This window comes from Portunus trituberculatus, chromosome 31 (assembly GCF_017591435.1).
Source record: "Portunus trituberculatus isolate SZX2019 chromosome 31, ASM1759143v1, whole genome shotgun sequence".
NCBI lineage: Eukaryota > Metazoa > Arthropoda > Malacostraca > Decapoda > Portunidae > Portunus > Portunus trituberculatus.
In genome coordinates, this window is record NC_059285.1 from 22,156,957 (window position 1) to 22,170,896 (window position 13,940).

The window sequence follows — 13,940 nt, forward strand, 5'->3', positions numbered from 1 at the left end:
GTATCACGCAAGCTGACAGACTTTTCAATACACCAGCACCTTTTGTGGACAAAACGCGTGCCACTCACTCGCTCTAGTTCATAACAATATTATCATCAGCAGCAGCTCATCTTCCCTCGCTCTACATGCCACCAAAGCGCCCTGCAATGTCGCCTAGTGTTGCTCAGAAGACCAGGAAGTCTCTTACTCTTGAAGTGAAGCTGGATATTATTCAGACACGAAAGAGGCGAGAAAACTATTAGCATTGCTCGCCACCATGGCTTGACTCCATCTACTGTCTCTACTATTTTCAAGTCAGCAGACTCTATTAAGAAGGCTAGTGAGACAATATCTTCCTTGGAAGCTAAAAGAACCACCTGAACTCGTGACTCTGCAATGGATAAAATGGAAAGCCTTGTGGAAATGTGGTACATAAGTTTTGTATGTGGTACAGTGATGCGGCATTTGTTTACATTCCACAGGTTGCCAGCTAGTGTCTTTCCCTTCATAAATTTAAGATCATCAACATTATAAAGTTACTTACATACATACATTAGTGTAAATTATAATGACTTAAATTACACTGCCTAAATGTTTAACTTCATAATTTTTACTTTTATTAAACCTTTCACTGTACTATGATGCTAACTTGCTTTGTTTACTTTCAATGGAAGTTCAAGTTAGGGGTTAAACTTGTTATAATTGGTTTGCTTAACAAAAAATCGCTTAACAAACGTTTTTTTAGGAACGTAACCCGTTTGTTAAGCGGGGGTTGCCTGTAGAAGAGAACAAGGAGGTCTAATAACAATGTAGAAGATAGTCAATGGCATTGAAAAGATAGACAAGGAAGACCTGGTGCTTGTGACAGAAGAAGATGGAAGGACAAGAGACCATGTAAAGAAGATCATGATAAGGCAGTGTACACGTGAAGGATATTCGAAAATACAGTTTTCCACACAGAGTGGTGGAAAAGTGGAATGCACTGAATGATGACGTTGCTACAGCACATAATATGCATAACTTTAAGGAAAAATTGGATAAATGGAGACATGGAAACAGGACACTATGAGCCTTGCTTGAACCCTGTACAATACAACTAGGTAAATACAACTAGGTAAATACACACACACACACACACACACACACACACACACACACACACACACACACACACACACTGCTACAGGAAGATTTAAATAAAATCTATGAATGGAGCAAGAAGTGGAAATTGGAGTTTAATGCCAAGCCGTCACATAATGAAACTAGGAGAGTAAGTAGGGAGGGAGGCGGTGGCATAGTGGGTACGGTGGTGAGCGTGGGATCGGGCAGACGTCCACGCGTAGGTTCGAATCCCACCACGTACAACCTTAAAACACTTTGCCATTTGTCAAGTGGTTTAAAGTTACCTACATATAACCATGATACCCAGGTTCTAGGTGGTTACACTCAAGATGAGCTTGGGTGGTGATATGGGCCATAATATGGGTACCACTATAAATAATATTGCCTGCGCCACTAATGGGCAGCGCTTCCCATACACTCTTCAAGTGTGCCTACAGGCGCTATAGGCCTTACTGTAAAAAAAAAAAAAAAAAAAAAAAAAAAAAAAGAGAGAAGACCAGTATGGAACTATCTGAAGGGAGAGGAGCAAATAAAAATGAAGACTAAAGAGGAAAAAGATCTTGGAGTGATCATACAAGAAAATCTGAGCCCTGATAAACACATAAACAAGATATTTGGACTATCATATAGGATGTTGACTAATATAAGAGTGGCATTTCATTACATGGGTAAAGATATGATGAAAAAAATCATCACAAGCATGATACGCTCAAGGCTGGAATATGCAGCAGTGGTATGGTCTCCGAGTTCTAAAAAAGATATAAGAAAACTGGAAAGGATACAGAAGATTGCTACAAAGATGGTGCTGGAATTAAAGCACCTCACATATGAAGAACGACTGAAGGAAATGGGACTGCCAACCTTACAAGATAGAAGAGAACGCGGGGACCTAATAACAATGTATAAGATAGTAAATGATATTGAAAAGATAGACAAAGAAGACCTGGTGTTATTGTTAGAAGAGGATGAAAGGACAAGAGGACATGAAAAGAAGATCAGGATGAGGCAGTGTGTGAAGGATGTTGGAAAATACAGTTTTCCACACAGAACAGTGGAAATATGGAATAGATTGGATAATGGAATTGTTGCAGCACAGTGTGCATAACTTTAAAGAAAAATTAGATAAATGGAGATATGGAGACAGGACACTATGAGCCCCGCTCGAACCCTGTACAATACAACTAGGTAAATACACACATATACACACACACATAAACACACATTTTCACCACTGCTTGGATTTGTTAATTTCAGGTAATTTTGGCTGATTGAGCACATTTCCTTGTGCCTTTAATGTATACAATTTCTACTGCTGACCACTCCCTCACCATGACTCAGGCCATGACTATATGGAATCATCATATTTTCATTGTGGCTGATACAAGAGCCATGTTTGTATTAATATATTAACAAAACACATGTGTTAGTGTTTCAAAACAGTGTCAACATGGAAGTAAAAGGGTATAGCATGTGATGATGTAGTATTAGAAATCAAGTTGGTGACAATGAAGGATAAGTGAGATGCATCATCAGAGACCACATCACAACATTCATCATAATAATAATTATTTTACTTATCCTACTTATTTTACTTAGATGTAACTTAATCATAACTTTAGCAACCAGATATACATAAGGTTCTTCTGGAATATTTTTAAAGAAAAGCAATACAAGGAATCAAGACTTTTCTCTAGAGGACCTCATCAATTAACTGCAGATTTTCAACACCAACAGATGTCTCTGCTACCTAATCCAAGGGAATGTTAAAAGATGACTGAATAGCTTTCCAAGGTAAAGCAGGTTGTTATATATGTTGAGGTTAAACTCAAATTCTGCAAATATTTAACTTTTGTAAAAGATACAACTAGCTAGATATAAACACTTTCCCTTGCCCTACACCCACCGGCCTTTCAGGATGTACACACTGGAAGATAGTGGAGGACGCAGGAAAAACCAGGGTGCCGGATGAAGGGTGGAGCTCATAGTTTGTGATGCCCCAGGTAGAAATGCGCCTTCTTTCACTTAGCAGCAACTCCTCACGGGACATGTTCCTCCAAAGGAAGGACTGGAATGAATCCAGTACTTCCTGGTATACTATCCTGCTACCCCATGCCTGCTGGAAAAAACAAAGATCTTGGTCATGTGGGTAAAGGGGAAATCTACAGGAAAAAACATTGATCAAGAAATAGACCTGCAAAAAAAACATGAAACTTTATGAAAATCAACACATGAGTCAGATGATATCAGAGATGGAGTACATGGAATTATTTAATGACTTTTGTATATACAAGGGGAAACAACTACAGCAGTGATTCTCAACCTGTGGTATGCATACCACTGGTTGTATATGAGGATCTTTAAGGTTGTACACAAGCACTTTTGGGGAAAATTCCTTGTTCTATGCCAGACTTATCAAAATCATTTTGATGCATTTAAGCAATAGTACACCACTGAAATCCCTAAATGAGAGGATGACGGACATTCAGTGTGGAAAGCTTAAAAGCTGTCAGTGGATCTTACTTCACACAATCCAAAATAATAATCAGAAAGTAGTGATCATACAAATGCTAAGAATTTCTTAGTTAAAAATGGACTAAAAAGCTTGGGAAAAAAAAATCAAGTCTTTAGTACTATGGATTGGAGATCCTCATTCTATAAGAAGGCTAAATATAGACAGACTTCAACAAGGAAAAACAAATAATGATAATCTGGAAAGCATAACCAAATAAGGATTGAAAGCTAGTGCAGTTTTGGAAGCCAAGGAGAGAATTTCTATCAAAGCCATAAGCTTTTCAAGGATCAAAACTAAAGAAGGAATAAAAATATCCCAATGAATTTCAATGAGACAAAATGGAGAATGTAAAGGAGGAACAAGCAGAGTTGTTGGTCAGAGGGAAGAGTTCCAGCTTTTGAGATAAAAGAGATAGCTGCGGTGGCGAGTGGACGTGTTATGCGTGCGCTCCGTTTTTGGCTGTTGTTTTTATAGTTAGCGAGTGGTGTTTGTGCTTGGTGTCTGTGTGTGGTGCTTTTGAGTGTTAGTGAAGTGAAAGTGTGTACTGCAAGTGTTAGATTAGAGTGAAATAGTGGTTAGAATCAGTGTTTGTGAATTAAGAGTATTTTGGTAGAGCAAGGAGACTAGGCTTGTAACCATCAAGTTGACCTTGAAAGAGGATTAGTTGACCTCACTTAGGCCCCCCACCACCACGGTTCCCCCACCCCGCCGTCACCAAGTATTTTTATTTGTTTGTTAGCTACGTATAGTGTTCTTGTGAGTTAACAGATTGTAAATTAGTATGGCGGTAGCTACTGAGGTATATCAGAGTGTGATTGAGTGCGTGAAAGAGAGTGTTGAGGTGGGATTGGTCGAGTTTGTTGTGTGTGAGATGTGTGGGCATGACAGGAAGGTCGTTGACTTTTCTGAGTGTGTGGTGTGTAGGCTCAAGAGCGAGAATTTAGTTCTTTCTCTTGAGCACCGAGAATTGCGAGAGGAAATGAGAAAGCTAAGTGAGGGGAAAAGTGCGAACGTTCTCATCTTTGAGTTGAAGAAGGAGGTTAAGAGGCTTGGGGAGGCAGTGGAAAAATTAGGCAGATCAGTGTTAGGCCGAAGGTTGGACCTTCTGAGGCGACAGGGTGGCTTGGCCCTCTGTCGGGAAGAGCAGAGTGGGGAAGAGGGAGCAGGCGAGCCAGACTGGGAAAGATAGTAGTCAGGATGGGCAGAGATGGCAGGTTGCGAGGGAAGGAAAGCGGAGGCAGTTAGGGAGGATAGGACTAAACCTGTTGAGTGTGAAAATAGGTTTGGTTTGTTGGAGGGGGAGGGGGAGAGTGAGAGTGGAGTGAATGAGGTAGTTGTGGTGAGTGAAAGGAGAGAGAAGGGGGTAGAGGAGAGGAGGAGGAGGGTTGTGCCTAGCACACCTCAGGTGTGTGTGGTGGGTGACTCTCAGGTTAGGTACTTAGATAGCACTTTCTGTGGGAAAGACAGGGATAGGAGGACGAACGTGTGTATGCCTGGTGCAGGTGTGAAGGCAGTGAGTGAGGAGGTGCAGAAGAGGGTTGGGGGATGGAGAGGGAGGGTGTAGTAGTTTTGCACGTAGGTGGGAATGATGTCAGAGCAGGTGGGTCGGAGGATTTAGTGGCAAGATTTCGGGAAATGTTAGGTAAGATAAGGGAGAGTGGTAGGAGGTGTGTAGTGTCAGGAATCTTGCCTCGTGTGTATGTTAGCAGGGAATGGTTGTCTAGGGCCATTGGTGTGAATGATAGAGTAAAAGGGATGTGTAAGGATGTGGGTGTCAGCTTTGTGGATGTATGGGATAGGTTCTATGGGTGAAGGGATTTGTATGCTAGGGATGGTGTGCATCTGAGTAGGAAGGGTGTGGATGTGCTGAGTGGATGTCTGGAGGGGGGAGTTGGGATGGAGTGTAGGGGGTGAGGTAGCAAATGCATTCCAGAAGATGTTAGACATAAATTAGATAGGATAAACAGAGATAGTGAAAAGATTAGGAAAGATTTCCAGGTGCAAGTAGGAGAGAATAAGATTAGGATTCCAAATAAGGAGACAGCATCTAGGAAGGTAGCAGGACTTAAATGTTTTTATGTAAATGCCAGGAGTCTTAGGAACAAGAAGGATGAGTTATCTAGTTATATAGTTGAGGAGGACTTAGTAGATGTTGTATGTGTCACAGAGGCATGGGTAAATGAGGAAAAGTTTAGGAAAAACAGGAAAGAATATGAAGTAGATGGATACATTATGTATTTACACCAGAGAATTGGTAGGATAGGTAGAGGAGTAGTTATTTATGTAAAAAATCCTTCATTTCCAGTCAGGTTAAGGGGGAAATTCGTTAATTTGGTCAAAAAAATTGAAAAATTGGAAACTTGGTACTTGGGTTCGTCTCTGGAGAGGGAAGCTATGGCCGAAGTTGCCAGGCGCATAACGCACTACTTACCTGGTAATGGCGGGTTTAAAGGGCCGGCCCTTTAAATACCCAAGCGCACACGCCTTTTTCTTCTAGTCTTTGTTTTGCTTGTATTTATTTCCTTTTGAGCTGTTTTATTTTTTTTTTTTTTGCGTGATGTACTTGTCGACAGTTTAGGATCAGGCAGTGCGGGTGAGGAAGATGCTAAATCCTCAGTACCGATTGATACAGCCTTAGGAAGTGTGCATGCCTGCAGCCTACCTGTTGATCGTACTTTACACGTGTTGAGTCCCCAAATTGTGACAATGCCACGTGTAAGTGGTAAAAGAAAGACTCAGGTTGAAACAGCCTGCCAGAAAGCCTTGAAAAGGTGGAAAAGAGAAGAAAGTGAGGAGCCTGAGACACGTGGTGGTAGTACTGGCGAGGCTTCCACCTCCGCCGCCACCACCCCTGCCACTCCCGACCCTCACGTGTCTGCTGCAAGCTACAGGCATAGTCTCCTGCCACCAGAGGAGAGTGAAGTTCACCAAACTAGTGAGGATAGTGCCTTGTTAGTGATATCATTACAAAGACTGCAAACAATTTTCAATTTGGTGAAATGTGAATGTGGCAACGGAATCACCGCAAAAGTGACAAGTTATTTGTTTGATTGTACTATAAATCTTGTGTGACAAATGTGACAGTGTTGTTCACCATTCAGAACCTATCAGTGATATGTTATATATTCTAATATGATAATAACGGGACCAGGAGCCTGTAAGGCTGACAGGCAAGTGAGAGCTCACCATTCAGAGAGGCTATATAGACGACATTCCCATGATGTAACATGGCCTGAAACTATCTAAACAGCCACTACCAGCCTCCAAACAGTTGTCAAGGGATTATGTAAGTACATATCTGAGTTTGGTACATATTGGAGTGAGTTATGTGGGGTTTGAAGATGTTCACAGAAAAATGCGTTTTCTCGACTTTCAGTTTTTCAGCATATATTGTTGAATAACTTTTCAGTAATTGGTCAATTTCAAAACTTTTGCAGCAAAATGATCAACAACCTCATCTTAACAAATGCCAGCATGATAATGCATGAACTCACTCAAATAAATTTACAACAGGCTTATAAACTCAAATTTTTTATGAAAAAAGGTAACAATTTGGCGTGTAATGAAATTTTTATAACATAGGTTATGTGTATGCCGATGCTGACATTTATTTGTTGTTATGTATATTATATGTGGTTAAGAGGAAATTGCCACACTGTTATTAGTTTTGATTTTATAATGGTATTTTGAATTATTTTCTTATCGCCGAAAAAATATTTATTGCAAAAAAACTACGCCACATTTCTGTACCAAATTAACACTGAAGATGTATACCATAAACGTACACCTTGTGTATAAATATTATTGAATTCAGTGAAAAAATAGCAATGGGAGAGCCAAAAAACCGATATTGATATCGAGTCATCGAATTTCCACCTTAATGGTATTAAGGTAGATAACAGAGTAGAGTCCTTATGGCTGGATGTTAAAGTAAACAAAAGTAAGGTTATTAGAGTAGGAGCTTTTTATAGACCACCTAACCAGTAAGCAGATGTAGACAACCTTATGGTAGATGAGATAAATAGGGGGCGTACTAGTCAGACAATTATCTTAGGGGATTTTAATCTTAAGTCAGTAAACTGGGAGAGGATGGTAGGAGATGCTAGTGAAAATAAGTTTATGGAAAGTTTTCAGGATAACTATTTAGTGCAGATGGTAGATAAACCTACTAGGGGAAGGAAGGTTTTAGACATAGTACTAACAAATATTGAGCATTGTTTAAAGGAAGTTGAGGTAGGAGAGACTTTAGCAAACAGTGACCATCATATAATTAGATTTATCATTAATTCCAGTAGGGATAATATAGTGAATAAGATTAGAGTCCCAAACTATCAGAAAGGCAATTATGGTAGGTTACGTCAGTTATTAAGAGAGGTAAACTGGGAAGATAGTTTTGGAAATAAAACTGCACAGATGTGGGATATTTTTAAGGTTGTAGTAAAGGGTATAGTGATGCAGTGTATCCCTTACAAAGATATAAGGCAGAGAAACAGGAAGCCATTATGGTGAACTCATGAGATAGGTAGACAGATCAGAGAGAAGAAGAGGGCATATAGAGAGTTGCAGAAAAGTGGGGAAGATGTAGATTTGATTAGGTACAGACAGGTCAGGGATGATTTGAGTAAGGTTATAAAAAAAAGTAAAAGGCAGGCAGAGATAAAACTAGCTAGAGCTGGGAGTAAAGATCCAAAAAAATTATATAGTTATTACAAGGTCAGTGATAAAAGAAATAAGGATAGGATTGGACCACTAAGAAAAGATGGTGTAGTAGTGGATCAAAATGAAGACATAGTAGAATTATTGAATGAACAATTTTCTTCAGTATTTACTAGGGAAAGAATAGGAAATCCTGTTACAAACAGTGCGACGAGTAGTTTAAAAGCTTTAGAAAATACTGATATAAAACCGGGAATTATTAGAAAATTTATTCTTGAACTAGACGATAGGAAAGCTAGTGGTCCTGATGAGCTACATGCCAGAGTACTTAGGGAGGGTGTAGACAGTATTTCTGAAGCACTTAAGTTAATCTTTGAAAGATCACTTAGGTTTGCTGAGATACCTCAGGACTGGAAGTTAGCTAATGTTACTCCAGTATTTAAAAAAGATAGGAAGGATGATGCGAATAATTATAGACCGATCAGTTTAACTAGTATAGTATGTAAGATACTAGAGAAAATCATTAAGGGTAGTATTTGGGAGCATTTAAATGAGAATAGATTAATTAGAGATACCCAACATGGCTTTAGATCAGGGAGGTCCTGTCTTACAAATTTGCTCGATATCTTAGAATATATTACCAAGGAGTTAGATGATGGAAATAGCATAGATGTTATATATCTAGATTTTAGCAAGGCGTTTGATAAGGTACCGCATAGGAGGCTAGTGTACAAATTGAGACTACATGGGATAGGGGTAGGTTAGTTGATTGGATTAGTGAATGGCTTTCAGATAGGAAACAGAGAGTAGTATTAAATGGGGCAATGTCTGAGTGGAAGGAAGTGGTTAGTGGGGTACCCCAAGGATCAGTGCTAAGACTTCTTCTTTTCTTGGTGTACATTAACAATTTAAATATAGGAATTAGTAGCAAAGTATCAAAGTTTGTAGATGATACTAAGATAGCATGTGCAGTACAGGGTGAAAAGGACAATTACAGAATACAACGAGACCTGGACAGGCTGATAGCATGGGCAGACAGGTGGCAGATGGAGTTTAATTCTAAAAAGTGTCAGGTTATGCATTTAGGTAAAGACGACACAAACTTTAGCTATGAGATGGAGGGATGTTGGCTAGAGGCAGTAGAGGAGGGAAAGGATTTAGGAGTAGTGATAGACAAGACTATGAAATTTTCAAAGCAATGTTTAGAAGCAAGAAATAGGGCAAATAGGATCCTGGGTTTTATAAATAGAAATGTTAGTTTTAAAAGTAAGGAAGTGGTGCGTAGCTTATATAATTCCTATGTTAGGACCCATTTAGAGTATTGCCTACAGGCCTGGTCACCCCATTATAGGCAGGATATCAACATGTTAGAAGCAGTTCAGAGAAGAGCAACTAGGATGATAAAGTGCCTGGAGTATAGAGATAGATTAAAGGAATTAAACATGTTTTCATTTGAGAGGAGATGTATATGAGGGGATATGATAGAGTTATTTAAAATGTTCTCAGATACAAACTACATAGATGTGAGATCTTTCTTTACCTTAGAGGAAGAAAGTAGGACTAGAAATCATAGCAGGAAGATTAGAAAGCAAGGCTGCAGGTTAGATATAAGAAAATATTTCTTTAGTCAAAGGGTGGTAGACTTCTGGAATGCACTGCCAGAGAGGGTTGTAAATAGCACTAGTTTGACAATGTTTAAAAACAAATTAGATAAGCACTTAAATCTATTAGATTTATAATTATGTATAGCGCTGCATGATAGTTTTTATAAGAAATTTACTATAGTTAAACAAGACATGATCCCCATGTATGGGGATCACAGATTGTAGAAGAATTCGCTGCAGGACTTAGCCCTGTTAATGGGCCAAATATTTAGAATTAGTATATAATGTATTGTCTACTTGTAAGTGTATCTTTAAGTACTGATGACGAAGTCGCTGTGTGACTGATACAGGATAACCTAGATGGGCCCTGGTGGCCCTTTGTTATCCTATTATTTATGTTATATTATATGTTAAGATAGGGCATCTGGAAAAAAGACAAAAAGATGGAAAAAAATTATTTTTGCTACAAGTTGTAAGCAGAAACTTATATGATAAGAATTTGACATCTATGGGTGTGTGGTGATGCCTTGTGTGGCAACAATGGGTGTGTGGTGATGCCTTGAGGGGCAACAATGGGTGTGTGGTGATGCCTGGTGTGGCAACAATGGGTGTGTGGTGATGCCTTGTGTGGCAACAATGGGTGTGTGGTGATGCTTTGTGTGGCAACAATGGGTGTGTGGTGATGCCTGGTGTGGCAACAATGGGTGTGTGGTGATGCCTGGTGTGACAACAATTGGTGAGTGGTGATGCCTTGTGGGGCAACAATGGGTGTGTGGTGATGCTTTGTGTAGCAACAATGGGTGTGTGGTGATGCCTTGTGGGGCAACAATGGGTGTGTGGTGATGCTTTGTGTAGCAACAATGGGTGTGTGGTGATGCCTTGTGTGGCAACAATGGGTGTGTGGTGATGCCTTGTGTGGCAACAATGGGTGTGCGGTGATGCCTTGTGTAGCAACAATGGGTGTGTGGTGATGCCTTGTGGGGCAACAATGGGTGTGTGGTGATGCTTTGTGTAGCAACAATGGATGTGTGGTGATGCCTTGTGTGGCAACAATGGGTGTGTGGTGATGCCTTGTGTGGCAACAATGGGTGTGTGGTGATGCCTTGTGTAGCAACAATGGGTGTGTGGTGATGCCTTGTGGGGCAACAATGGGTGTGTGGTGATGCTTTGTGTAGCAACAATGGGTGTGTGGTGATGCCTTGTGGGGCAACAATGGGTGTGTGGTGATGCCTTGTGTAGCAACAATGGATGTGTGGTGATGCCTGGTGTGGCAACAATGGATGTGTTGTTATGCCTTGTGTGGCAACAATGAGTGTGTAGTGATGGTTTGTTTGGCAACAATGGGTGTGTTGTTATGCCTTGTGTGGCAACAATGAGTGTGTGGTGATGGTTTGTGTAGCAACAATGGGTGTGTGGTGATGCCTTGTGTGGCAACAATGGGTGTGTGGTGATGCCTTGTGTGGCAACAATGGGTGTGCAGTGATGCCTTGTGTAGCAACAATGAGTGTGTGGTGATGCCTTGTGGGGCAACAATGGGTGTGTGGTGATGCTTTGTGTAGCAACAATGGATGTGTGGTGATGCCTTGTGTGGCAACAATCGGTGTGTGGTGATGCCTTGTGTGGCAACAATGGGTGTGTGGTGATGCTTTGTGTAGCAACAATGGATGTGTGGTGATGCCTGGTGTGGCAACAATGGATGTGTGGTGATGCCTGGTGTGGCAACAATGGGTGTGTGGTGATGCCTTGTGGGGCAACAATGGGTGTGTGGTGATGCCTTGTGTAGCAACAATGGGTGTGTGGTGATGCCTTGTGTGGCAACAATGGGTGTGTGGTGATGCCTGGTGTGGCAACAATGGGTGTGTGGTGATGCCTTGTGTGGCAACAATGGGTGTGTGGTGATGCCTGGTGTGGCAACAATGGGTGTGTGGTGATGCCTTGTGGGGCAACAATGGGTGTGTGGTGATGCCTGGTGTGGCAACAATGGGTGTGTGGTGATGCCTTGTGTGGCAACAATGGGTGTGTGGTGATGCTTTGTGTGGCAACAATGGGTGTGTGGTGATGCCTGGTGTGACAACACTGGGTGTGTGGTGATGCCTTGTGTGGCAACAATCGGTGTGTGGTGATGCCTTGTGGGGCAACAATGGGTGTGTGGTGATGCTTTGTGTAGCAACAATGGGTGTGTGGTGATGCCTTGTGGGCAACAATGGGTGTGTGGTGATGCTTTGTGTAGCAACAATGGGTGTGTGGTGATACCTTGTGTGGCAACAATGGGTGTGTGGTGATGCCTTGTGTGGCAACAATGGGTGTGTGGTGATGCCTTGTGTGGCAACAATGGATGTGTTGTTATGCCTTGTGTGGCAACAATGAGTGTGTGGTGATGGTTTGTTTGGCAACAATGGGTGTGTTGTTATGCCTTGTGTGGCAACAATGAGTGTGTGGTGATGGTTTGTGTGGCAACAATGGGTGTGTGGTGATGCCTTGTGTGGCAGTGATGGATATATGGTGATGCCTTGTGTGACAGCAATGGATGTGTGGTGTTGTCTTGTGTGGCAGAAATGTGTGTGGGAATACCTTGTGTGGCAGTGATGAGTGTGTATCAGTGCCTTCTGTGATAGTGATAGGCATGTGGTGATGCCTTGTGTAGCAGTGCTTGTAAGCAATAATGCCTGTGAAACCTGTGTTATTTAACAATCCATGCCAACAGTAAGGGGCCATATGGTAATGCCTGTGTAACCAGAATTATGCAGATGGTGAAAACAGTATCAAACTGTTTAGTAATACCAACTGCACAAATTGACAAAAATGCACAAAGAGGTAGACATTATTGTATTTTGTTACTTACAGCTTCAAGATTTATATCTGCATAGAATAGAGTTGACTCTCTTCCCTGGCCAGGAGAAAGGAGGAAGTAGCACCGCAGTGAAGACGGTCCAACTCGTCGGAAAGTCACATCAGTTGGTGTCTTCACAGAAAGGTGAAGGAAGGTGCGCCGTAACTCCCTTACCCTTTGATGCACTTCCTTCCAACTGTGGGAAGCTCCCCCTACCACAGGCCCCACCCGAGACACCCCTCCACCTCCTGGGGATATCCTTGGCATTGTTCTTCATCCACTAATCTAAAAATAAAAAATAAAGAAATAAAGAAATGCAATTTAGTCTGCAAAATTGGGGCATTTGGTATGGTCTGAAAAAATGTAATTTTAGATATAAAATGCAAAAACTGAAAATATATTTGTCATTTATCAAATTAATGAACTATTTGGAAAAATTTTTTCACAATATCATAAAGTACAGAACAAGAAATAAGGCCAAACAATCTAAACACAATGAACATTATCTCTGGTTTATCATCCCGTTGGAAAAAATACAGGCAACCCCTGCTTAATGAACAGGTTACAGGTAACTCTCGATTTATGCGATAGATGCGTTCCAAGAGGCATCGCGTACAGGCAACCCCCACTTAACGAAGAGGTTACATTCCTAAAAAACCCTTCGTTAAGCAAAACTTCATTAAGCGAACTGATTATAACAAGTTTGACCCCTGACTTGAACTTCCACTGAAAGTAAACAAAGTGAAAATGCAACATAGTACAGTGAAAGGTTTAATGAAAGTAAAAATTAGTAAGTTAAACATTTAGGCAGTTTAATTTAAGTCATTATAATGTACACTAATGTATGTATGTAAGTAATTTTATAATGTTGATGATCTTAAATTTATGAAGGGAGGGAGAGTGAAACGGGAGACACTAACCAGAAACCTGTGGAATGTAAACAAAAGGGCGCATCATTGTATCACATACAAAACTTATGTACCACATTTCCACAAGGCTTTCCATTTTATCCATTGCAGAGTCACGAGTTCAGGTGGTTCTTTTAGCTTGCAAGGAAGATACGGTCTCACCAGCCTTCTTAATAGAGTCTGCTGACTTGAAAATAGTAGAGACAGTAGATGGAGTCAAGATAGTGGCGAGCAATGCTATTAGTTTTCTCGCCTCTCTCGTGTCTGTGAATAATATCCAGCTTCAATTTGAGAGTAAGAGACTTCTTGGTCGTCGTAGCAACCCTAAG

At 40.9% G+C, this 13,940-nt stretch overlaps 1 protein-coding gene across 12 annotated transcripts in view; it reads right to left on the reverse strand.

Moving 5' to 3' along the window:
• The window catches only part of LOC123511327 (dipeptidyl peptidase 8-like), a 610,443-nt gene that overhangs the window by 551,216 nt on the left and 45,287 nt on the right, over positions 1-13,940 (reverse strand). For 11 of the 12 annotated variants that reach the window (XR_006676755.1, XR_006676754.1, XR_006676756.1 and 8 more), the window contains 2 exons: positions 12,716-12,988; positions 3,005-3,217 (listed from right to left, as the gene is read on the reverse strand). Coding sequence is in view for 8 of the 12 variants with exons in the window: in XM_045267116.1 (XP_045123051.1) it covers positions 3,005-3,217; positions 12,716-12,970 (468 nt within the window). In the remaining 4 variants the exon portion in view is untranslated. The remainder of the gene's footprint in view (positions 1-3,004; positions 3,218-12,715; positions 12,989-13,940) is intronic. The other variant, XM_045267115.1, reaches the window with a different exon arrangement.